We start from the raw sequence: 26,345 nt of genomic DNA on the forward strand, positions 1-26,345 counted from the left end.
GCCCAGAACCTGCTTCTCTCTCGACTTCTCCTTCGAGCCTCCCCGCTGCCACCCGGAGACGTGGTCGGCACCGGGACGTTCCCTCCCCCTGGGCCATCCCCGCTTTCCTCGGGGGGCCCCACGCAGGTGCCCCCAGGCACTGGAGTGTGGGCACGACTGGCACAGGGCATGCATCTGGCCTGGGCGAGCATCCTTGCACCCGATCCCGGAGGGAATGCTGCTGTAGGGGCTCCCCCGTGCACAGCATCCCGGGTAGCCACGGCCCCCACACCGCAACCCTCCCCGGGAGCCCCAGCACTGGCTCCAGCCCAAACCCCAAAGCACCACTGTCTAGGAACTAATAAAGAGTCTTGCAGCGGGCATCAGTGCCTCAGCTTTCCCCATTTCCCCTGCCCCAGCCGTGTCCTGTACGTGGGACAGGAGCCACCCTGCTCTCCTGTCCCTCTCCTTGCCCACCCAGGGGTAATCACAGCGTGAGCTGTGGGCAGCAAACCCTGCTCCTGGGAGACCTGGTTAGGGTTTTGGTGGGGGGAGAAGGAGGCTGGGGATGGAGCAGGGTGCTGGGACTCTCTGCTTTTGTCACCGACAGCTCTTGGGAGCTGGGTGCGTGTAGGTGAGCCTGTCCTGCCCGTGTACGCCTCTAAATCCTATCCGGGATGGGGATGCTACAGGCTAATGACCCCACACCAACCCCTCTGTGCAACCCCATGGGTTTTGGGGACGTGCCCAAGCTCTGCTGCTCCAGCCCCGTGTCCCGAGCAGCTGAGGGGCAGCTGGGATGGATGGGGACGGGGCCAGCAAGGCCAGCATCTGGCCGGGCCCCACACCCAGGCCGAGCCCCTGGTGTCAGGGCTCAAAGCGCCCCACAGGGCCCTGAGCTATGGGGCTGACCCCCACCGGGACCGCTCCTGGCCCAGCCCTCGCAGACGTTGCTGTGTTTTTTTAGGTTCATTCGCCACGTTGTTCATCTCACCGCCCTGCTCCCGGCTGGGAGGGAGGGCAGGTACCCCGACCCCGACCCCAACCCCTCCTGTCCCCCCCACCACGGAGCAGATGCCTCCTCCCTCACGCTGCAGTCGCATGGCGTGACCCCCCCCAACCCTCGCCCCAGGGCATGGTGACCCACGACCCGCTTGGCATCTCCAGTCTGTATATTTTGTATAATAATAATAATAATATGGGTTAAAAAAAAAAAAAAAAAAAAAAAAAGGACAATAAAATCTAACCACGCTATGCACACCGCTGGTATGTCTTTGCCTCTGTCAGCTATATGGGGGGGGGAAATAGGGTTCCTTGTGGAAGCACTAGTAGGGTGAAGGGAGGCTGCATGGGGCAGAGTTTTTGGGAAAGTGAAGCCTTGAGAAGTGGGGAAAAAATGGTCTGAAGTAAAACAAAGAGGAAAAGCAGCGTTAAGAAAGGGATGTAGGAGCCGGTGTGGGGTGGTGACACCCCCCAGCACCCTGCCTCCCGTGCTCCAGGAGGTGATGGCCAAACGCAAAAAGCTACAGACAAATGTCCTAAAAGGCTGGGCTCTGGATATGGGGGAAATGGCCTGTGTGGGGCTGTGAGAGCCGTGAGCTTCTTTGCAAAGCCTCTGGCTCCCCGGCGGCCATTTGGAGCTGCTGGCAATGGGCCGGGTCCACACATAGCAATGGCAATTTCCGAGGGCATTTCCTCCAGCCTGCCCAGTCTAACCTAAGAACTGGGATTTGCTGGTGGGGGGCGATGCCATCCGTGGGCTCGCCGTGCCCTCTTGCGGCAGGGGACTGCTAAAAAAACACCATCGGGGTCCCTCTGCTCCTGCTCCCCAAGGACTGGGATGGCAGGGACAAGGCTGAGGGGGCCCTGTCAGGGGGTAGGTAGTTAAGGGAGGGCTAACAGCAGGGTGAGGCGTGGTGAGGTGACCCTCCCGCGGTCTCCTAATACGATTTATTTGGCAAGTAAGCACAGATTACAATTTATATTTTTGCTGCTTTAAAGCTTGGCATTGTTTTTCTCCTCTGCCCATCTCCTCCTTGGAGGTCACCCATCCAGCCGCCAGCCCCGCCGGACCCTGCTTAGCTTGCGGGGCGCAGCGGTGCCGCGCGAAGTAGGTCAGGGCTCGCGGGAGCCCCGCCCAGCAGCGGCGCCGCTCCGGAACCGCGCATGCGCCCACACGGCTCCCGCGCCGCGCATGCGCGGCTCCGGGGTAAACACTTCCCGCCCCACCCACCCCGCCTCCCCCCTCCGCGCCGCTTCCCTACACAAAGCCGACCGCGCATGCGCGCTCCCCCTCCCCGCACCTGCGTGCTGCCCCGCCACCTCCTCCCCCCTCCCGGAGGGGCACTCCGCGCATGCGCACCGCGCCCCCGCCTTCCCCGCGCGCGTGCGCCGCGAGCTTCCTCCACCTCCCCCCTCCCCTCGCCGACCTTCTGAGCATGCGCAGTGCGCGCCGCGCACCTCTCCGCGCATGCGCGATGCGCGCCCCCCCCCCCTCAGTCCGTGAGGTAACTCCCGCCGCGCCGCCCGCCCGCCCTCAGTCTCTCGGCGCCGCTCGGGCCGCACGGGGCCGGCAGCGCGGCGGGGTCATTAGGCCGCGGCGGGACGCTCCGTGCCGGTGGGGGCCTCTTCGCGGAGCGGAGCGGTCGGGGCCGGCTCCCCGCGCAGGCGCAGGGCCCCGTAAACAGGAAGCGGCGGCCTCCGGGGCGGCGGCGGAGACAAAGGGGCCCGGCCAGGCCCGGCCCGGAGAGCGGGGGTGCTGGCGGCGGGCGGCAGGATGGTGCAGAAGGACGGGCAGGCGGCGCTCGAGGAGCCCCAGGGCAGCCCCAACCCGGCCGCGGTGCCCGGAGCTGCCTTAGAGCCGCCGGGAGCCGCCGCTGCCGCTGCTGTGGGGCCGGTACAGGGGGGCGAGGAGACCGACACCGAGACGGAGACGGCGCTGGGCTCCCGCCGCTTCCTCTGCGGCGTCGTGGAAGGTGAGGGACGGAGGGGCTGCTCCCCTCCCCCTCCCCTCCTCCACCTCCTCCTCCTTCCCCCGCCGCCTCCGCCCCGTGGTGCGCGGGTTTTGGCCGCTAGAGAGGGCTTTGGGGCGGGGAGGAGCCGCGGCTGCCGGGCGGGGCGGCTGCTGCTGCTGCTGCTGGCCCCGGGGCGGCTGGGGCTGGGAGCCGCTCGCTGGCAGGGAGTGTGCTTGGAGGGGCGAGGGCAGGCCTGGCTGGGGGGCTGGGGCATGGCCGCTGCTCGCTTGGTGTGTTAAAGGGGGAAGAAGGAGGGAGAGAGGAGCTGCCGTGCGGTTATCGCAGCTCTGCATGCTCTTCCTGCACGCCAGAGGCTCGCATTCGGTTTCCTGCATAGGGAATAGGTGATCACAGAGACATCTGCTCTGGAATTAATATTAAACGCTCCCTGTTCTCCGCAGTAATGCAGCGTAACGCTTTAATTGTGCTGCACAACGGTGCTTGTTCTGTATGCTGGCATAGGGGCGTTATTAAGAGGTTTAAATTGTTCTAGAAGCTTCGCAATAAAGGGACTTATTCTGTTTCTCAGTAATTACAGAATATACGTGCGTTTCTGGCAGGTTGGTTAAGGTAGATATTTGAAAGCCAGCAAGAAAAATGGTTTGCTCCCTACGTAAATGTTGGCTTGGAATAGCTCTGAATTCCTGCCGACTGCTATTATTTTTGTACCTATAATGAATCTCCAGCAGGAGACCAAAATGATTAACAGATGGAATAGAGTGTGAAGCAGGCAGTTTATCAAAGTCAGTATCTGCACTGCTTGCAGAATGCCTTTTGTTCATATCTTAAAAAGAGAAGGCCATTTGGCTCTAGCAAATGTCCTTGTGCAGAGTGCGCTAGGCCCAGTTAATGCCTTTAGTTTTTAGCATTGCTAGAGCTTAAATACAGTCAGCATGGAGAGAAATTCCTCAGCCTAAATATTAAACTTCTTTCCTTAAAGAAAGATGCTTTGGAGATAGGCAACAAAAAACAAGGATATAGATTGTGGCAGGGTGGTTTCTCACACTCCTGCCAGTATACCTTGACCGTGGTATCACACATTCATCCGGGAATGTGTCAAAGCAGCTGTGTATATCATAACCATCCTTTTGTTGTCTTAATTACCTTGTAGACCTCCTTTGCATGTGTTTTGGTGCAGCTGCTGTAAACAGAGGTGTTCTTGGCTACGCTGTAAAACAAAGCGAGAAAATGGCCCCTGCCCACTGAAGCAGTCTAGTGCTAGCCAGGAGCTTTCCGTTTAACCTTAAAATGTGTACAGAAAAAAGGATTAAGGGATTTTAAAAACAAAAGAAGCAGTTGCGGTGAATGAGGTAAACAGTAGTGGGTGAAAAATAATGGTCTCTTTAGTGACGCAGGAAAATTACAGGGTTCAGAGAAAGCAGGGATTAACTTCAGGAGTGAGGATACACACTTGGACACGGTGCAGCAGTTACACCATGTCTCTTGTCTGTGTTAATTAAAGCGGTGAGCTGGAGAGCCTGCATGTTTTTCTTGCAAGGGATGTGGGGGGCAGGAAATAAGGGAGATATCAGTCAAGGATACTGGGTGTGCAGTCCAAGAGTGGGAAGAACTTGTAATGTGTCCAGTGCACCGTTCTGGGAGTAATAGGATTTAAGAGAGTCCTGGATGCAAAGCCATGGTGCTCAGCCTCCAAGAGATCCTAGCTTTTAATAATGGAGAGCGTGGCACCTGGGATCAAGTGTTTGACGTGATCTGTTGCCTTTGTATGACCCTGCCATGCAGTCTTGAGGGATCAATACAAAAGAGGTCGATTTTAGGTAGAAGCGTCCCAGGATTGTCATCAGCTGGTGACATCAGTAATGTAAGAGATGTGGTGACAGACGGAAGAACTGTATCAGTTCTGATTAACGTGTTCTCCTCAGCCTCCTATTGAACCAGGTTTTGGTGTGTTCTTTGTGTCTCGTTTTGTTTTATAGGAGGCTTCTGCTCTACTTCAATTTACTAGGTGTGAAACAATAGCATCGTAAGGAAGACAAATTGTTGTGCACGAGTTATGAGATGTGGGCGGTGCTGACTAGATATCGCAGTAATGCTTTCCGTTTGTGGATTGTTGAGCTTCCTCGGGGCAGCATTAGTAAGAATTAGATAACGAGTGAAAACAAGAAATTTGTTCTGGGTGAAATGATTTTGGAGTCTCTTACGCATTGCAACTGCTCTCTTGTTTGTTGCTCTGTTTAATCGCCCTTGGTTTGTCACCTAGCAGTGTCAGTGAGAAGCACTAGTTAGCTTTGCCACTTTGTGGTGCCAATTAGCCTAAGTTCACTTTCTGGGAGGCTAATTTTTAAAACTTGAGCCTGCTTTAAGCTTCTTAAAGTGAGTGTTGGTCACTTAGGTAAATGAAATACTTAAGACATAGAAAATACTTCAGTTGCATTCAGGCCGTAGGAGGGCATTTTTGGCCTTGTTAAGAGCAGATACATATATTTACAGTGGTGAATAGCTCTGAAAATGAAGATATCTACCTTTTGAACTGATGTTCTGTGGGAACTTGTGAGCTCTGTGTATTAGGAACATCATTCATCATTCGTGTTTGGAAATAAGAGCTTATTAAATTTCAGTGTTATTTTAATCTTGGGTCTTTGCACAGGCTGCCAAGCCGAAGCTTTGTTTTGAAGTGCCCGCTTGTGATGGGACTGTTTGCACAGAGGTCTAAGTGAATTTACTTGAACAAAAATAGATTGAGAGTGCTTTTTAAAGTGTTATGTTTCTAGAATGGAAGGAATTTAAACCAGAATCCATTAAAATATTTGTAGAAATACATGACTGTGAAGATAGAATATTCTAAAATTACTTGTGTAGGTGTTTTTTATATGATTATTCAAAGACATTGTTAGCTTGTGAAGATGTGGGCATTTGGGAAGTAAAAATATCAACATCAGAGTTAATTTTGACAAGAAGCCTGTTAATCTGAATAAAAAGAATGAAAACCTAAGCATTTTATTGGCTCTTGCACATTTTAAATTACTTATCTACCTCAGTATGCATTTGTATACTATGTGTTTGTATTTAGAATCCTAATCTGTATCAACAGCTGAGTGTTTTTGAGCTGGTAAATATTTCCAGTATTTGTTATAATCAAATTACCTTATAGGTGTCTGGAGTGATAGCTTAATTAGGTTCTGACTGCTCAGTCCGCCCCTGAAATAATGCTGACTTGACTTGAGAAGGGCATCTGCTCAGGAATACAGCTTGGATTCTGAAAATTAATTGCTTCCATGCCCAAAATTATCAGGCCTTGAATCATAAGAAATTAAATATGTTATAATTGCATTTTAAATTTAGATCAGCTTAGTTTATTACACTTTCCTAATGCTGTGGAGCTAGATTTTTGTTTTTGCTTGGGGAAGCTTTTTGATGAGTGTTCAGAAGTAGCTTATTGGCAGAGAAGAGGATGGTTGTAATAGAATATTTCACAGAGCAGGCATTATCTAACATCTAACCGGATAACTTTAATCTTATTTCCTCTAGGATTTTATGGAAGACCTTGGGTTATGGAGCAGAGGAAAGAACTTTTTAGAAGGCAAGTCATGCTTCTTCTCGCTGCAGCACATTCCAGTATAATATAATCATAATCTTCCACTTGGAACAACAATTCTCTTCAGGCAGGCCTAACCTAGAGCAACCTTTTACGTAGTGCCTATTCTGGGGTATTCACCTTCCTATCTTGCTAATTGCATTTATCAGATACCAGGTGTATGCAGAGTTCATAAAAATGTGATTTGATCTTATAGCACAATATTCAGTGAAGAGAAAAAAAAAAAAAGGCCTGATAATTAAATTGAATAAAACATAGGATTTCTGAACTTGTAGATTGCTCTCTCAATTAAGGCTCTTATCCTCTGTTCTTAGACTTCAGAAGTGGGGACTAAATACATACTTGTATGCTCCAAAGGATGACTACAAGCACAGGATGTTCTGGCGAGAAATGTACTCTGTGGAGGAAGCGGGTAATTACTTTTATTTCCCCTCTGCACTTTTGATACGTAGATTGTTTTTAATGAATTGGTCACTGCTGCATACGCTTGTGCATTTAATCACGGTAGCCAGTTCCAAAAGTGAGCTGAGACCTGTTCTCAGTACCCTGCAGCTGTATTTAATGGAGTTATGTTAGAAGCATGGATTTGCTTCTTTTAACTGTGACTCCACAGATGACTCCTAAAACTGCTTTTCAGGCTTTGTCTCAGTAAATTTACCTTTTTTTCAGGAAAAGGTTGCTTAGAATTGTTCCTCTGGCTCTTGATCATCTGGGCCATATTATGAAACAGAATTATTTGCTTCAGAAACTAAAAAGATTGAGAGAATAGTATGCCCTTCTATGTGATTCATTATGTTCTTGTCTCAGTGATGAGAGTACCGGTTAGAAAAGCAGCTTCTGGCTAGTCAGAACATAAAAGATCTGTGTAAAAGGTGCTGTGAGGCTTTTTATCCACCCCTGGCTTTTACAGGATCTACAGTGGTATTTTTTTCTTGTGGGATTATCATTGTCCTTGGGTGAGGGGAAAAAAGATACCCACTCGAAATTAAATAATCCTTGGATACCACTTTGAATCACTACAGAAATTTAGGGGGTACCACAAGATAGCTTCCAATAACAATATTGTTAAATGCTCTATAACTAATTCTCTCCATTTATTGCATGGAAGATTAATTTTTTTTTTCCTAAAACAGCTAGTTCTGCCCTGTGATATTAAGAAAGCCCTTTTCATGTGTACCAAGCTTCAGTCAAGGGAATAGCATGTGAACTAGCGTCATGCAGGGTGATATTACTGCATTGGATTGTCTCTTAGTATGCATGACAGAAGTAGAAAAAATGAGTAATGGTTCTAGAACTGTTGGCGTGCACGCCGTAGAAACAGACTGCATCCATATTTGTCACACAACATTGAGATCAAGAGAATTTTTAAAATATCTTTTAAAAAATTAATGTGGAAAATAACACTGGGTCAGTTCTGTTCCTTTTGGCATCATTTCTGTGAACTCTTAAGTACTTTGGCACTCTTTACTGTGTTAGTTTTCAGGAATTTCAGCAAATGCCTCTATTTTTACTGCAGTAACACTGGCTTCCGCACTTTAAAATTTACATATAATTGAGATTTGGTTATTGGAGCATACCTCTGAAATATTGGAATTTGATTTTCAGAGCAGCTAATGACCCTAATAGCAGCTGCACGAGAACATGAAATAGAGTTCATTTATGCAATCTCGCCTGGACTTGACATCACTTTCTCAAATCCCAAAGAAGTATCCACATTGAAACGCAAGCTGGACCAGGTAAATGACACACACGCTTACTGCAGTTACACTGCTGCTTCATTTGAAAACCTCGGTGCCTTACTTGCTCTTGCACGTTTTTCCTAGCTGCTTTGATGTTTTCAGCACTAGCATTAGTTCGGGTGCCCTAGTGAACAATTTGAATGGGTGCGTTTGGATTATGTTGCAGAAATGACCATTGATCATCTAGATTGAAAATAAAGTCTTTTATCAGATTCTGAAAGCTGTTCTGGGGACGTTGTCTTCAGAATATTTTAGGACCTCAAAGCTAAGACGCATTTACAAAGCAAGAACTCGTGTCCACAATAAATCCTTCAGAGGTAGACCTGACATGTATATATGCTTTGTTCTCGTAATTAACTCTTCTCCTTTGTCCGAATGCTGTTACGGAGTTAGTTTGCTCTTTTCCAGCTGTCTGTCCAGTGAGATCAGCTTAGATTGTAAAAACTGGAACAGATTGCAAGTCTTCAGAGACAACGTTGAGAAAAGCGGAGCGGTGGATCAGAGACAGGCATTCATTGTAAACAGTTAACAAAGCCTGTCTTGTCTCTCCTGCCTTTTCTCCCCTGTTCCTGTATCTTTTCCTTTGTACAAGTTTATAAACTGAAGAATAATTCCTCAAATGTTTTTTCTATTTTTTAAATGTTTTATGCTCTTGTAAATTCAGATTAGATTTCAAAAGTCTATAGTTTGTTTTTGTTTCTTTTAATAAGCTTTTACTCTTGTCTCTTATATTAGGTTTCCCAGTTTGGCTGCAGATCTTTTGCACTGCTGTTTGATGATATTGATCACAACATGTGTGCAGCAGACAAAGAAGTTTTCAGTTCCTTTGCTCATGCTCAAGTCTCAATAACAAATGAAATTTTTCAATATCTAGGAGAACCGGACACATTCCTTTTCTGTCCTACAGGTAAAATGAGATGAATTCATTCAGGCGTAAAGGAGGGGGCCTGTTATCTGACTGTTAGAAAAGCTGGTTTAACATTTCATCACTGCTTTAAGGATTATTTTGGGGTCATATGAAGAAATGGACCTCTAAAGAAAGGTTGAAGTGGTTCAAATATATGTAGAGGTTTTTCCAAATCTGCACATCTCTGAAAAGCTTATTGCCAAGCAAAGAGGGCGGCTTGATAGAATGGTTCAGTAAGTTTGAACCAAAAACAAGGTTAAACTTACACTTCTAATTGGCATGTAGCAGTCTGTTTCCTTTTTCGTTTGGGATAGCTATTAGTTTGAGAATTTTTTAAAAATAGAGATACAGCACATGGCACCGAGCCTGCTGGAGTTCAAGCAGTGTTTGGACAACGGCCCTTTGGGGACCTCTGAGTTGGACTAAGTGATTCTTGTGAATTCCTTCTAACTCAGATATTCTCTGATTTATTTGCTTCTTTCACTGGTACCAAGTTTTAGTAAGATTACCTGCTTTTACTCATTACTGATTTTTTTTTTTTTTGTTTCTGAAATATCAGATGACTCTCAGGTCTGATCACTGCTTTTATTTTTTTCAAATTTTAAGCTTCATCTAACACCTATAAGAATATCTTATTGTACGGGTGACAATATTACTAGGTTTGGTGGCACAGGTTATTGGAAGGCAAATTCAGTTCAGTAGCCATGTAATTACTTTATCTCCTTGCCTGTGACACTTTGGTTCTGTTGCAGATTTCCTCTTTGAACAAGTCACGTTCTATTTTTTAAAAGTTTATTTGCACTTTATAATCAGTCTTGTGGTTTCTAATTCTCTTGCATGTTGGCTGCAGTAACATGCACTTATTTTTTTCCTTAATTTTGATAGTTGAGCAATTTTTTACTTTCTGATGTTTTTGCTGTGTATCATTTATAATCTCCTTTCTATCTAGACTTGTTGGGCTTTGGGGATTTTATTGAGGCTTCACTTCTCATGTGATAGTGTATAGTCACACATGTGCACCTTACTGATAAGTGATGTTCTCTTTTCCTTTGCAGAGTACTGCGGAACTTTTTGTTACCCAAATGTCGCCCAGTCTCCGTATTTACGGACTGTAGGAGAAAAGTTGCTCCCTGGCATCGACGTGTTATGGACAGGTAAAAGTAACTGGGTTATTTGTCTTAAATTCAGAGTTGGTGTTACCATAAGTCTTAAAAACAAAGAAACCAACCCAGCAAAAAGCCACCTGCTGTCCATCTACGCAGGGTGGGAGGTGTATATGCAAATCCTGCTGATTGATCATCCTGTTTCACTCTTAGGTCCGAAAGTCGTATCCAAAGACATTCCAGTAGAGTCCATTGAAGAAGTTTCTAAGATCATCAGGAGAGCACCAGTTATCTGGGATAACATTCATGCTAACGATTATGATCAAAAGAGGCTTTTTCTTGGACCTTACAAAGGTCGGTCAACCGAGCTCATCCCTCGACTAAAGGGAGTTTTGACCAATCCAAACTGTGAATTTGAAGCCAATTACGTTGCTATTCACACGCTTGCAACCTGGTACAAGTCTAACATGAATGGAGTGAGGAAAGATGTGGTAATGAGTAAGTATGCATAACTTCTTGCTACAGCATATGTTTAACCATATACATCATACCGATTTTTGATTATTCTAGCCCTTTCTTACTGGCTGTCTCTTTTTAAGATAGCGTTTTCTATACTGTAAGTGAAGGATGATGGTTGCCTGAAAAATAGCAAGCATCCAGATTGTTTACTGAGTGCTTTTTATAATGTGCTACGGATGCTTCTCAGGAAATCAATAAAAGCAATGATAGTAGCTTAAATTTGACAGAAGTGACCATGGGTCTTATTTCATTGTAATAGAAACAGATCGGATTAAAAGAGAAACTGGATGCCAGAATGACTAATTTCTGTATCCTGTTTCTGGGCTGACGGAGGTGACCGTAGTTCTCTATTTTGTCTTAGTGGGATGTAATTCCTTGTCCTTCCTTGTGAAGTAAGGCTGTTTGAGAGCTCTTAAGTGACTTTTCTAACATCTTTTTACATGTATTTTAAATAAACTTCGCATGTTAACGTTTTTTTTTATACACTTCTATCCGTAGCTGATACGGAAGACAGTACGGTTTCTATCCAGATTAAACTGGAAAATGAGGGGAGTGATGAAGACATTGAAACAGATGTTCTCTACAGCCCACAAATGGCCCTGAAGCTGGCCTTAACGGAATGGCTTCAGGAATTTGGGGTACCTCAACAATACAGCAGTGAGTTTGATTTTAGTATCATTCTGGTAGAAAAATGTCATTAAATGACCAGTTCATGTATTTAAATTAAAACTATTTTACAGATGGCAGCAATCTGTATACTTTCCAGTTGTATTTACTGCCTTACTTAGTGGGGAAACCTTAATAAAGACAGACGGCTTACATTCTGCAGTGTGCCTGTAGTGGCCCAATTGATCAGCTGAAGTACCCATCAAGTATGATCCTCTGGCATTTCTGATACAAGACAGGGACGAGTTTGGATCTTGTTGGTCTCAGTTGTTACTAGACTTCCATGGGACCTCAGAAAATCAAGTAGCTTTTTTTTTGAAGAGAGTATTACAGATGATTGTAAACAACAGTACTGCCCCAGAAGAGTCCATGTTCTCCCTGTTGCTTTGAGCTGGCTTTGTTTATTTGAGTTTCTGTCTCTAGAAACCACTTGGGTTCCTTCCAGCATTGTACACCTTTTTTTTTTTTTCTTGTAGCAATGGGAGCTTGGTATCTGAGGTAAAATCTGTTTCTCTCAAACATAGGTTTTGGGTCATCAGAGTGCCCTTCTCTGATAACTCATGGTAGAGCTGGAAGAACATCCCCTGATTTCCATCTCTACTCTATCAAATTATCCTTTTCAGCTGCTGTAGTGTTTCAGAGCTTTCTAAATCTCAACTGCAGCAAAAACATGGAATGAGGAGTGGTAGTCAAGGTGTCATTTTCTTTTGCTTTCATGGAGTTGCTTGGGACGATGCCTCTTAAAATCACATAGTCCAAATCCTCTGCTCAAGCAGGGTTGGCCAGAACAGGTTGCCCAAGACCTTTTCGAGCTGAGCCTTCAGTATCTTCATTTCCCTAGGTTAAAGATGTTTTTGTGATTGGAGTACTTAAGCATCCTTTTATTTTGAAGTCTATTCTCTATAGAAATAGAAACATCAGGTCAGTTGATACAGAGGAAAAAAGTTAACTTAAAGCTTTTTATTCTGTCGTAGTCAGAATTGATGCTAGCAGTACACATTAACTATTTTTTGTAACTTTTTTCCCCTCCTCCTTATCTTTGCTTAGTGGTTATCTGAAGGGGGAGCTTGCCAAAATGCGAAGTCTGTAGTTAGAATTACAGTGACAGAAGCCAATAGGCAAAGTGCCAGAAGGGAGCTGCACTGATTGGATGCTGCGACAGCAGAACCATCCATGATTTGCAGAAGTTGCTGTTTTGAATGGCAGTTGGCAGATACTGAAAACTTTAAACTTGTTTCTTCTTATTCTCAGGTAGGCAAGTGGCCCACAGTGGAGCTAAAACTACTGTAGGGGATGTAGGGCCTCTGGTGGCACCATCCTCTTTAAATGCAGCAACTGTGGTTACCACAGTTTACCAAGAACCCATCATGAGTCAGGGGGCAGCGCTGAGCAGCGAGTCACCAGCTTTGGTAAAAGAGGAAGAGAAGAAGCAATCTGATGAGGAGCCAATGGACATGGTTGTGGAAAAACAAGATGACGCAGACAAGAATGCTAATCAGATTTTGACAGATATTGCTGAAGCAAAGATGGCAGAGGAGTTGAAGCCAATGGATACTGATAAGGAGAGCATAGCTGAATCCAAGTCCCCAGAGATGTCTATGCAGGAAGACTCTGGTAGTGACATTGCCCCTATGCAGACTGATGAACAGATTAACAAAGACCAGTTTGTGCCTGGGCCAAATGAAAAGCCTCTCTACACGGTAGAACCAGTGACTTTAGAGGACTTGCAGCTTCTCGCTGACTTGTTTTATCTCCCTTACGAGCATGGGCCCAAAGGTGCACAGATGCTGAGAGAATTCCAGTGGCTCAGAGCAAATAGCAGTGTTGTCAGTGTTAATTGCAAAGGAAAGGATGCTGAAAAAGTGAGTGTCACCTAATCTTGTTTCTCTCCTTTTAAATCAAAATCCTGAGCAATATTGTCTGTTGTCTGCAATGGAAATGGATGTTCTGTTTCCTAGAAGCTGAAGGGTAGTGTGTAACTAACCACAGGTCACAGTAACTGTTTTAAGTGGTGTAGCACTGAAGGCAGCTCTGTGTCTGCATTTGGACAGTGATCCCTGTGCTGGCTTCACTTCTAACAGCAGTAGAGAATACCTGCGAGTCACATGTGGTGTGATATTTTTGCTGATAGAACAAAATTAGTGAATTGCATAGTCATCCTTCATATGTAGACAAAGCCGTGTTTGATCTTGTGGATCTTTTGCCTCCATCCATAGATAGAAGAATGGCGTAACCGAGCAGCTAAGTTTGAAGAGATGTGCAGCTTGGTGATGGGAATGTTCACTCGCCTCTCCAATTGTGCCAACAGGACAATCCTGTATGACATGTACTCCTACGTCTGGGATATCAAGAGTATTATGTCAATGGTGAAATCTTTTGTGCAGTGGTTAGGTAGGTGCATTGGGAGCCACTATAATCCCAGATAGCATATCTTTTTTTTGTGTTTTTAATTAGCCCACGGGGAAAACAAAGTGTTATGCAGATGTGTTTTCTTGAACATGGGGTCTGGTTTGACCCTGTTTTAAAGGTTTTCCTGTCTCGCTATTTGAAGCAACGATGCTGTGAATTTGCTTTGGTATTAAAGTGAAGTCTGCTGGATGCTTAAGATTGGAGACCTTGATTTTCTTCTTGGGCTAATGAAACTTGAATCTCATCTGACACGTAAGTGTTGACTTTAACTTACTCTTGACTGAATGCACACTGGACTATGCCACGCAACTCCCTGGGTATCCTGGTATATGATTGGAAATGGCGCTACGAAATGTGACCACATCAGCCACCTGCTGCTTGCTCTGTCGCGGTGACATTACTGCTGTCTTCAAAGGAACAATTGCAGAAGCGACCTTTCAGTGGGCCTGGCCAAGAGGAAGCCGATCCTCCCAGCCCTGTGCGCATGCGAGCTTTAGCGTAAGGCTATTCTGGTGCAAAATAGCTTCCTTTAAACACTTTGCAAATTGCCTTTTTTTATTTTTTTTTGCAGAGGGTGGAAACTGTGGAGCTCTCTAGACCGATTTAGTCTGAAACTTACAACTGATTTTTAAATGAGCTTTTTTTTTTTCTGAAAAATTTTTTGGGGGATCCTGAGTTGGCAGATAGCACCAGCATGGCCTGGGTAATTTTAGTGACCTCATTTCACTTTCAGGTTCCAATCCACCTGTAAGGAATATGCTGTGGACTTGCTTGACATACACAGCAGGCAGCAAAGCTGATGGTCTTATGTCACACTTCTTGTAGCTGTCAAAAAAAAAAAACAACTCACAGTGGTTAACCATTACACAACCTTGGTCCAGTCCTAGTGTTTGGATTGTCGTTAAGTCATACTCTTAAATGCTGAGAAGTTTAAATAGGAGCAGAGTAGACCTATTAAGTCATCAAGTCAGTTCTGACTCAATTTCATTAGTTTTGTGCTTATTAAATATCTGATCTCTGTACTTATGGTTGATTAATTGAGAAAGAAAATGAGCTTTTAGAACTGCCTTAGGCAAAGTACAGAGAAGAAAACTATCTTGGAAGGGAAGCCAGTAAATTAACATCTCTGCCTTTAGCGGGTATGTATTCTTAAGACCAGTGTAACACAACTCCCCCAGCTTTACTATTCTTGCTGTATGTTGACCTTCACCTATGAAGAATACTCTTTTCTTGACAACCTAATCTGTTTAAAACTTTAGACCAAAGCTTTAGAGGACACAAGAATCACTGCTGTCTTTATAAAGATTGAGAGCCCAACTTATGACTGCATTTCAGAATTTTGGCTGAAATAACTTCTGGTATTCCGTGTCCCTGTAAAGTTGGGCTCAAGTCTTAAATGAATCAGATACTTGGAATAGTTTGCCTTAAGCTAACTCTGTAAATACCAGCTCTTAACTTTGGCACTGCCCTTTGCAGTACTGAAACCGGCATTAGAGAGTTGAAAAATTAAATTTAAGAGTTTTTGATGCGTACTGTTAAATAGACTTACGCTAATAATGCTTCTGTGAGAGGAGGTATTTTTGTCTTTAACTTGCATTTTATCATTAATGTGAGTACATATGGAGCGAAATACGTGCCAAATCCAAACAAATTAGTTTTCACAATGGTGTGCTTAATGGTCCACTGAACATTCATTTTTCACCTCTCCTCCCAAGTCCAGCTAGCATTCAGTCCCTTAAATTAGTGTGGCTGTACAGTACTATGGATTACTAATGACTTCTATTGTCTTCTTCCCCATTGTGTACAGATGGGAGAATCCTCAGCACAAGTATCTTCTGCTATTGGATGGACAGCGCCAGATGTTCGCAGCGCGTCGTCATTAATTAATTAAAATGGAAAGGTTTTGTCTGTGAGGCAGCTCAGATAGATTAGATATGTGATAGGCATGAACTGAAGTCACATTTGCGCAGCGACTAAGGCATTAACTATGTTTTTCATTTATACAGCTCTTCATTCACGCAGCTCTTTACTGTAATAATTGGAAGTGCTAGTTAAGTTGTAGTCTCAAAGGAGAGACAGATTCTGTCTTCCAAGTTATTGACTAAATTCCCTTGTGAAGGGAATTCTTTTATGTGAGAACTCTAAAATGTGGGAACGGACTAAAATCAAATCCTGATTTTTGGATCACTTCTGATATTTGTCCATCCTTAGGGTAGTTTGTATTCATATTCCTAAACTCTCATAAACGTCAAACTTGGCACACTTTGGGACTCTCTGACTAGCACAACACACTTGTCTGTACTGATCTAGGACTGTTACTTGAACAGGAGTTAAACTGCTGTCTACAAAAGGAAAAGAGTATTTGCGCTGCTCATCTTGTCAGAAAATTAGGCAGGTAATTTCCATTCGAGATACTGCACATCTTTTAACTCCCCCAGCAGAGTTGTCATTTACGATGGCCATCGAAGGCTGTGGTGCCTTGCTAGTGGAACAGTATTAAAAGTCAAACAGCTAGTGGAAGCTTCTTTTATTAAAAAAAAAAAAAAAAAGTGTAAACTAATGCTGAGCACTTTTTAATGGGCCTGCTGTGGCTGGTTGTTCAGCAGGGACCCTGGTTCCTCTTGATATGCTTGAAGGTGAAAAAACAAGAGGCTGAAAAAGCAGAGCTAGTATTATCTGTGGCAAACAGGATGTACTAGTTTAAATAGTGGTAACTGGAATTAACTCACAGCTTTTTTTTTTTTTTTTTAACTTGCCAACAGCATTGTGAAGGTGTGGCCAGGATTATGTAAATACGTTTAGTCTCTTTGAAGAATGCTGTTTCATACAACTGTCCTGGCTGTCCGAGCTGTTCCAGACTGCACATATTGCCGGTCCTAGTTTTCTGACAAGATTAGAAACAATAATTACTAAAATGTGACTTCAGAAAGGTCCATTTCTTTCAAGGGGCTGTGATAATGGAATTTTATTTGGTCTTCAGCTGCTAAAATTTACAGCATTGGTTTTTGAGACAAGCAGCTTCCAAGATGTTCTCTTTTTGGAAACAAAACATTTCTGCCACGAATGGGCAAACAAAAGAATGTACAAAAAGCCTGGTGAGGTGGTGCGATTGTATGTAGCACCATTCTTGTGCTTTCTGGTCCGGAATGAGATGTGTTATTAAAAACTAGTTCTTAAAACTAGTCTGTTACATAACATCAAAAGCTGCATTTAGTGCATGAGCACAAAATCTGTATAAATTATACATTATTACAGCCTCTACCAAACCCCTGGACTATAGCTCAGTTAGAGAGCTTTTTCCACAAGTGTGTTAGTTTTTTGCACATGTAAGACACCCAGGAAATCCCCCTTCTCGTAACATTCTCCGCTTGGATCTGATCTCAACAGGGTGTCGTAGTCAATCTTCAGCACAGTTCTTAAGTGGAGACCAAGAACCCTGGGCCTTTAGAGGTGGTCTAGCAGGAGAGTTCCAGGTATCAATATGACTTCACAACTGAATGACATTTTCTTTGTTTTATGAGAAACCTTTTGTTGCACATCAGAGGTCTGGAAGGATTGGTCTGCCGAAGGCTTTCTGGTCCAAAGCCCATTAGCCTTACAGCTTGGTTTAAAATAATTTTCCTCCCCTTTCTACAGTAATTTCTCAAGGAGATGCTGCCTGTCCCACGCGCATGCGAAGCGCAGCGGCTTTAGTTGTACATTTCACATTGTTTCTTTGCAGGTCGCACAGCATTTTTATCTGCGCCCGCAATTGCACAATGCGCGCATGCTTGTCTGCCAATGGGAATTCCATGAGCAAAAAAAGGGATAGTGACGCAAATTTTGGCTCCTCTCTAAATAAAGCTGTAACGCCTTTTGTTGGAAAGATTTCAATTGGCAAATGCTCAAAAATCTGTTTATGCCATGTTCGAATTTGTTCATGGATTTTTCAGGTGCTATACTTTTCCCCCTTCACAGGTGCTCTGCGCGCAGCAAATTGAATCAGCGCATTGCTTTTGGGATAAAGCGTCTCCTCTGGCCAGTTAACCCTCTTCAGACCAAACCTTTCCTCCTGACATTCTATGTTCCTGTGCAGAGATAGTGTAGATATGATTGGTAAAAGTATTTTAAAGTAGATAAGATTAACAGACTCTTAATATGCTGTTTGAATTGCATATTTTAAAACACCAATTGGATATTTCCTATTCAAGTAAGGTCTTTGCATTTGTAAAGCCTACCAACCCCACCTTCTTCTGGGGTGCCTGCAAGTAGCAAATGTTAATTTGGGAGTCTGCAGTGCACGCCCAAGAGCGATGGGTTGTTGGTGTTCATACACTTATATCAAGTATTTTGTTTTCACAGCGTTTGCTACCTATTGATGGGGCAAATGACCTCTTTTTTCAACCACCTCCATTAACGCCTACTTCCAAGGTGTACACCATAAGACCCTACTTTCCTAAAGATGAGGTAATTGCTTTTGGCTCTTATTGTTGTTACTGATACATTTAATGCTGGTTCCTACTGAGTCCCTTCAGCCTGTAACGAAACAGATATACTGATATCTTGCACAAATAAATGCAGGCTCACAGGAAAATGGAGGTTAAGTGACTTGCCTACCATTCAGCAGCCAGCTGTACAACAGTACAGCTATACCCACAGCTTGATTCCCAGTCTCCCACCCTACCCATCCCTTTTTTTTTTATGTGATGCCTTACTTATTTCTGAACAGTAAGTTAAAATTATTCCCTGCTAGTAGTGGAACTGTTGCTGTGGGAACACACGCAGTGACTTAACTGTAGAGGTGGGTGTGTATACCTGCTCACTTAGTAATCATTCTGGTAATTCCTGGTGTTTTCAGAGCTACGTAGGCAGAACTTTGAGTTGATACTGCATCTCAAAATGTAGTTGTGAGAAAGTGTGTTATTTCAGTTATTATTCAGACTTTTCTAACTGATTTTTGAAAGGATTGTTAATTGAGTCTGTCTTGGAGCATTTGATTTTTGAAACAGGAATTTTGTATTGATCTTCGATTACAAGAGTTTTTTTCCCCCTATGTCCCTCAACAAATCTGTAATGCGGCTTCATTCATACTGTCTCAACATGAATACTTTAAATTGATGGGGCAAGTCAGCACCCTTTATGAATATAATTTAAACAGTGTAAAGATTAATGTGGCTTAAACTTTGCTTTTGCAGCTACCTTGAAATGAAACATGTTTAATTTGAAACATAACTGTCTAGGTTGTTTGCCCCAGCCTAATTGAATCCTGACTTTGAAGCCCATCAGACAGACTGAGCTATCATATGAAGACTTGTCTTTTGTCTGCTAGCTTTAGTCTAGCTCTGTCCTGTACTGTTCATGGGCAGCAAAGTGGTCCTTTTCAATACCTTAATTCAGGACTGTACTTAAGCTACTTTTGTAAAAATGTGAAATGTGTGGCTTTTCTTACATAAAACGTGACTGATTCAAGTTTTCCCTTTTAAAGAGATTCAGCTAAAAGCTTTATAAATTGAAGAAGTCCATCAGGATGCACCTGTCCTTCAATGGTTAAATTTATTGCACTGAAACCTTGAAGATCTTGAAAAGCAATTTTTTTAATCAACAGTATTGTGATGTGCACTGAATGGTAACTAATACTCAGGATTAATCTCCTGCTGTAGCAACATGGAGGAAGTTGATCCCCAGCTTTTCTTTCCCTGCCATTGAACTTAACCACAGTGTTTTTGATAGGCAACTTTGAGTTAACTTTGAAGGAGGAAAAAAATAATTAAAAATCAATCCTTTCTTATTGATGTGCACTCCTGTTCTGTGTAACCCGTATTTCTGTCAGTACTAGTTTACAATAGAGCTCTTAATGAAATCTCTAAAACAAAATTGTTATCCTTTGAGTTCAGTGACTTAAAATCATCTGCTCTCTCCTCTTAGGCATCTGTATATAAGATCTGCAGAGAAATGTATGCTGATGGAGCTGATCAACCTTTCCATAGTTTGCCAGACTTGATTGGAGACAAGTACGTATTAGAAATGAACAACCTGACAGAAGTGTTTCTGAAGGGTGAAGTCCTGACACCGAATTTAATTTGAATTTTAAGAAGTATGCATGTGTATGTAGAACAAAAACCTCTTCTGATTCAAAAAAAGAAAAATCTGCACTCCGCAGTCCTTAAGAAATTGAAGCTTTAGTTTCTGAAAGATACTTCTATCACTTATGTGCCGGTTTATGCTCCAGTCACCTGCTGTGAGCTGTTAGAAAGAAGATTGAGCAGAGACCTCTATTATGAAACGTGTGCATCATAATATCATATTGCTTCAGATTTTGTGAAAGTATATCATGCCTGTCTGTAGTCTGTGGTTACCCTTTGGTATGTTTTGCAGCCTCGTTTGGTTCGTGGTTCTTCAAAAAATTTAAAATTCTTTTTGAGGACCAATCTACCATTCAGCAACCTAAAGTTTTTTTCTGAAATACATTTTATTACTTACCTGCATTGCCATTTTAAAACAATGACAAGTGAGATGAAGGTTTTTTGAAAAGCATTATAGCTCATTTCTACTCATTCTGTAGCTCAAGATACTTCGAATATTTTTACTGTCTCGAGTGATTATTTTAGATGGAACTCTTTTATAGAGGCTGCTCCATGAGTGACAGGAAGATAGTTACAAGAAGATGTGTAACAGGTCTCAAAAAACAAAAAGAACAGGGAGGTAATAGCAGCAGATAAAATGACACACAACATGAAGAAAGTTTGTCTGGTGAGTCAAAAGAGCAGTATGTAAGGAATTAAATTGTGGGATCCTGAGCTGCTGCTGCTCATTGCTGAGTTTTGACAGTGTATCAGTCTGCTAATTAATGCATTGTAGAAGCTTAATTGCATTGCTGGAGGACTGTGTCGCTTTTTTGGATGACCTCAGAGTTCCCTCCAGAATACCTGAACAGCATACCTGTTCAAATTGATCTTATTTTGACTGAATTTGGATGCTTTCTGCAGGTTAGTGGGAGGTCTACTCACTCTCAGCCTGGATTACTGCTTCGTCTTGGAAGATGAGGATGGCATATGTGGCTATGCTTTGGGAACAGTTGATGTGACTCCTTTCATTAAAAAATGCAAAATGTCTTGGATCCCTTTCATGCAAGAAAAATATACTAAACCAAATAGTGACAAGGAGCTGTCTGAGGCAGAGGTTGGTATAACCCATGAGATAAGAATTGTGTGCTGAATTGTGCTCATTTTTCTTTCAGAGGCAGGCCTTTCCATTTATTTTACATGTTGTGCTTGTGTAATTCAATTTTGATATCTTTCTGTAGTCTTTGAGCATGGTGTCTGGTATCTGTGACGCTGGTATTACTAACTACAAGTCAGATATACTTGTGTGCTGTAATGTGGCCGTGAGGTGTACTTCAGTAGAAATGGCTGCAATAGGTATATGGTAGAATTTGGGAAGTGCAGAGTGAAAGGAACTTTCAAACCAGGAAAGAATCTTAGCTTATAAAAGACTACATATTTGAAAATAAAGGATCACATGTATTCTCCAGCAGTATGGGGTATCAGTTTCCGCATTCTATAAGCAGGGCCAAGGCCTGAGAGTCACATTAGTTTAAGTATGGAAACAAAATGAAAGAGCAATCTAGTTCTTGATGTTAAAATCCATGAGGTGGTTGTGATAGCTGTAAACAGTGCATGTAAAAATGACATCTTGCATATAGCAAGTGCTAAAGATCGATATGTTGAATTGGTTTTGGAAGAAATTAGGAAGTAAGGTTACTGAACTGTCAGAAATCATGAAAATTCTAGTTGATGCATTCTTTTCAAGAAAAGAAATCTGCTCAATGTTCAGAAATGCTCCTTATTTGCATGCTGAAGGAAGTCTGGACAAAGCTGTAGCAGAAGCAGGCACAGAAACATCACTTCTTAGCCTTTCTTTCCCTTGCAAGCTTTGGGATGAACTCGCAGTCAATGACAAAATGCTGATAGCGTAAGAATTAGGAGTTCCCCTTTCATTCATTCACTAAAAAAAAAAAACAACTAACCCTATTGTGAAAATCAGCCACTGCTTACATGTATGTTCAATAAAGGAGAAAGGGAAGTAGTTTTTTTTTTAAATAAACAAGCAAACAAACAAAAACACCAACAACAAACTTGCAGCAAATGGTGTTCTTTCCAAATGTCACTGTTCTTGAGTTGGGTATGACTAGAAAGTATAATTGCTCAACTACTGTTGTTGAAGTGGTGCTAATTCTGCAGTTTGTAAGTTTTCTGACTTTATTCTTCTACATTGCAGTGTGTTGAATCAAGGGGAATGTATTTAAACTTGATCTGAAAAAAAAAAAGCACATAAGTTACTAATGTTATGAGTCCTCGTGTGACGAAGCCTTAGTTCTGGCTTTTACGACAGCAGCTTTTACTTCCATGAGAAACAAAGTTAGGTAGCTTTTTTACTTTAGCCAATGTTCCCTAAAGATTTTAAAATTAAGTAACCAGCAGGGAAAATGAGTGTGTTTCATTTTGGCTTTGTCTACTTGTGTTTTGCCTCATGCAACTCTTCAGTTCCCATGTTATCTGATGTCATGCTCTCAAAAACCTTTCAGGGCAATTTTGGAGCCTTTAGTGATTAACAGTATCCTTCAGTGATAAAGCTAGAAACAAATTTGTCTTTGTTGGGGCAAACAGTGTAAATAATTGCATAGGCCTTAGAGATGGTTCTGTGCTGCTGTGAGCCAATGAATATGTGTGGAAGGAGGATAGGGCACTTAAAACTAGCCATCAGGTAGACTATCAGGTGTAGCTGAAAAGTGTGCTGATTTAGAGGTGTACTCACTGAGCAAAACAGCTTTCCTTAAAGCCAAATGAAAAGCTGAATAATGAATGTCTGTTTCCCATATTCTTTTCAGAAAATAATGCTAAGCTTCCATGAAGAGCAGGAAGTGTTGCCAGAATCATTCCTTGCCAACTTCCCATCATTGATAAAGATTGATATCCACAAAAAAGTGACAGATCCAAGCGTGGCCAAAAGTATGATGGCCTGCCTGCTCTCTTCTCTAAAGGCTAATGGTAAGCTTATTGCACTCAGGATTGCTTGCTTCCTAATTACATGTTAGTTCTGGGATGCAGGACAAATTTGGGATCATTACACTAATATGCTGTTAATCTCAGCCTGAGACTGGATTCTTAACATAGTTGGCACTCTAGATCTAGGTAACTCATTATAAAAGACTTTTGGATAGTTAACTTATGCTTCTGTCTTCAGTAAGAGGCAGCTTTTTGCCTGAGCTGTTATCCTGCAAATTAGAAGATAGGAAGAACTGAGGGAGCAATTTGGCAACGAAAGCACGTTTTGTTGCATCTTGAACAATACACAAATATTCATATCTCCTCTGCTGGCAGTGATACTTATTTGTGGCAGTGTGCCATGGTGAATGATTACCAAAACCTTCAATATGGAGAAGTTCTTGGCCATCTGCTTCACTGCACACCTGAGGTTCACAGGTCTTCTGTGCTATTTGGTACCGTCCTGTAGTGCTGTTTTCTCAGTCAATGTTAGGGTTTCAGGATGCTTTTACATGAAATAAAAGATGTTCAGAGGGAGATGGTTTGTTCAAACCAACAGGATACCTGCACTACGCAGTCCCTTTGGGGAATGGTCAGCTACGTTGCCATAAATCTGGTCTCTTTGGGGGCTATGTGCTGCATATGGAAATGGATCAGTGATTTTTATTGGGTTTAAATGTCAAACTAGGTGGGACCTCTAATAATATTTGATGTCTGTGCTTTTTACGATAATTCTCCCTTACTGTTTTGTCTGTCTTCCCTCTTCAGGCTCCCGTGGGGCTTTTTGTGAAGTGAGACCAGACGATAAAAGAATCCTGGAATTTTACAGCAAGCTGGGTTGTTTTGAAATTGCTAAAATGGAAGGATTTCCAAAGGATGTTGTTATCCTTGGGAGAAGCCTGTGAAGTGCTTGACAGTGAACTGTTCCAGTACTGTAGTCCCTTAACAGCTGGGCAGGTAGTGGTGGGGATCTTCATATGGTCTAGCTGCACAAAGCCAGCAATAAGCCAGCTTGGTAGAGGGGGCTATGCGAAAATCACCCATCACACGTGCAGACTATGATTTGTTGGAAGGGGATAATGCTGCTGAAAACACTGTTTTAACAAAGAGAAACCTTGTCCTCTCCTGGTCGTGTGTGAAGTGCCAAGGAATCTTGCATGGGCTATAGCTTCTCGGAGGAATCCCTCTCAATCAGCGTTGTGGTCGACGACAGTTCTCTGCATTCAAGCATCAGAAGTGGTCTCTATCAGAAGTACCTGTAAAGATGCAGTTTTGTTTCTGTTGTAGAGTAGGATGCAACTGGAAGTTGCGGAAATGGGAGGGATTACTTGTGTCAATCAGCAAATTTAAAGATAAGTAGCTACAGTTCTGTTTTTGATTATCTTTATGCTTGTTGATAAAGCAATGACCCATTGTCACTTCTAATGACCATTGGTTCAAGCTTTGTGCTTTGTTAGGGACAAATGTGCAGTGGTCTGTGGCAGAAGTCACTTAATGACAAACTTGTAAATTTCAGTGTATATAAACTTAGCTGTATGCTGACTAACTTTTTGTTTACCAGTTTTTGTAACTTTTTCTTTTAAAAAGTGAAAAGGTATAGGTCCAAGATGGCACTTTTGAATAACAAAACCACAATGGAGAGCGAATTTGTCCTCAGCACTGACCTGTTTTACTTTTCTTTTTACACTGTGCCTCGTGTCCAGGGCTAGAAACTGACCATCTTGGGTAAAGGGTGCTGATCCCAACGGATCCTTCCTTCAGATGTCAGTTTATTCCCCGCAAGGCTGCCGCTGCTCGAGGCTGTCATCATTCTGGGACTGAAACAGCAATTCACAGGGTGGTCTGCTGAACCTGTCAATTTTGGTGGCATTAGTACAGAATTGTGGATGGAAGATGGTGAGAGGGAGAGAGCTGGCCCACAGCTGGGATTTATCCTTGGAACAGTCACCATGTTTCAAAGCCTGTTCGTACTAGTTTGACTAAATCAGGGTCTTCAAGTCCTGCACATTTGTATCAGATAACTTTTCTATGAGAAATGCCACAATAAGCACATTTTTACACATTATTTAAATGGTTACCTACTTTTAAATGTTCCAAGAATTTAATGTTTTTATCCAGGTCTGACATGTTTGGCTATGTGATAAAATCAACATGGTATGGGATCTGGTAGCGAGGTAGTTGTGTCATTTGTGAAATCAGCATTTCACAGAAGTCCCAGCGTCCAAGATAGGTGATTGGCCAACGGTATGCACCTCGCAGTACCTTGCTTCTTTCACCTGCTGCCATCAGCTGTCTTAATCTTCCTTTTGAAGTTTCCTGGGGTATTTCAGTGGTGCGCAAAGGAAGTTCAGTTCCTTGTATGAGCTTCCATCTGCAGAGAAGTTACGCAGCCACGACCGGCATTAAGACTACAGTAATGTTGTCTGTAACCTGTAAGGAGATGCTGTGGTTGGCCTTCCGGTACAGTCACGTGCAGGATTATTTTTTTTCCTTTGCAGAATGTGAACAATTTTTTAATGCGGTAGCAAAATATTTAAGTTGCAACAAGTTCATTTCATTTTTTTTTAGAGAGAGGTACGGGGTTGTGCTATGGGATTTCATGTAAGTCAGAGCTGAATGCCACTAGTTTTTAATCCAGCTTTGAGTGCATGTTGAGTAGCTGATACCTTGGTTTATCAGGTGGGAGAGGTTTTTTTTTTGTTGTTTGTTTCTTCATGGATACCAGAGTCAACTTATTTTATCTGGATTCATAGCATTACAGCATAGGATGCTTGTGGCCTTATTTCTTGGCTCTTAAGGAACTGCCACATTTTCTCTTCGTATGACTTTGTTATTATTATAGAAGTTAATTGTATAAGCCTATGGAATGTCAGGCCAATACCATCATTCTAGGATTGTAAAGTGATACGTTGACATATCTTTCATGGTTAAGAATTTTCATTAAGGTTGGAATGCCACTTTCATTAATCTGTTTTTAGATCAACAGTATCTGTAGCAGAAAAAACGACCTGTAAAACTGTATTTGAAGACCATGCAAGAAATAGAATAAAAATTGAGAAGTGAATGTAAATAAGAAACGTGTATTTTTGTTGTGTGAGGTTCCTGAACCAAAAATGCCTCGGCAGTGTGTGTTGCGTCATGCCATGTGTGATCAGCTGTCACAGAAACTTCTCGTGGGTTTTGGTGGTGGCAGTGTTGCATGGTGGACACTTACCTGTGCTAATGCTTATCATAGGTGAGTTTTCTGAGATCCTTCAAAAATATTCACTCCAAAATCTTCAGAGTGGCAGTGCTCAATTGAATGTTACCTGTTTTTGTAAAAATCTTTTTTTTTCAAGGCAATCTTTGGTGTCTGGTAAAGCTGGTGGGAACTTTGTTGCAACAGCACTTGTTTACCCTTTCATACCTTTTTCTTTCCTAGCCAGCAGCT

General features: G+C 42.8%; 1 protein-coding gene across 1 annotated transcript; it reads left to right on the forward strand.

Moving 5' to 3' along the window:
- Positions 1-2,487: 2,487 nt before the first annotated feature.
- OGA (O-GlcNAcase) lies at positions 2,488-25,992 on the forward strand. Its single transcript, XM_084290063.1, has 16 exons — positions 2,488-2,954; positions 6,483-6,534; positions 6,864-6,961; positions 8,155-8,285; positions 9,024-9,195; positions 10,251-10,349; positions 10,512-10,796; positions 11,316-11,474; positions 12,735-13,345; positions 13,700-13,874; positions 17,280-17,365; positions 18,234-18,338; positions 19,797-19,882; positions 20,858-21,050; positions 22,759-22,918; positions 23,684-25,992. Exons 1-16 carry the CDS (start codon positions 2,756-2,758, stop codon positions 23,818-23,820), a joined length of 2,748 nt encoding a protein of 915 aa, XP_084146189.1. The 5' UTR covers positions 2,488-2,755; the 3' UTR covers positions 23,821-25,992.
- The last annotated feature ends 353 nt before the right edge of the window (positions 25,993-26,345 follow it).

This window comes from Netta rufina, assembly GCF_964035555.1.
Source record: "Netta rufina genome assembly, chromosome: 7".
Lineage (NCBI taxonomy): Eukaryota > Metazoa > Chordata > Aves > Anseriformes > Anatidae > Netta > Netta rufina.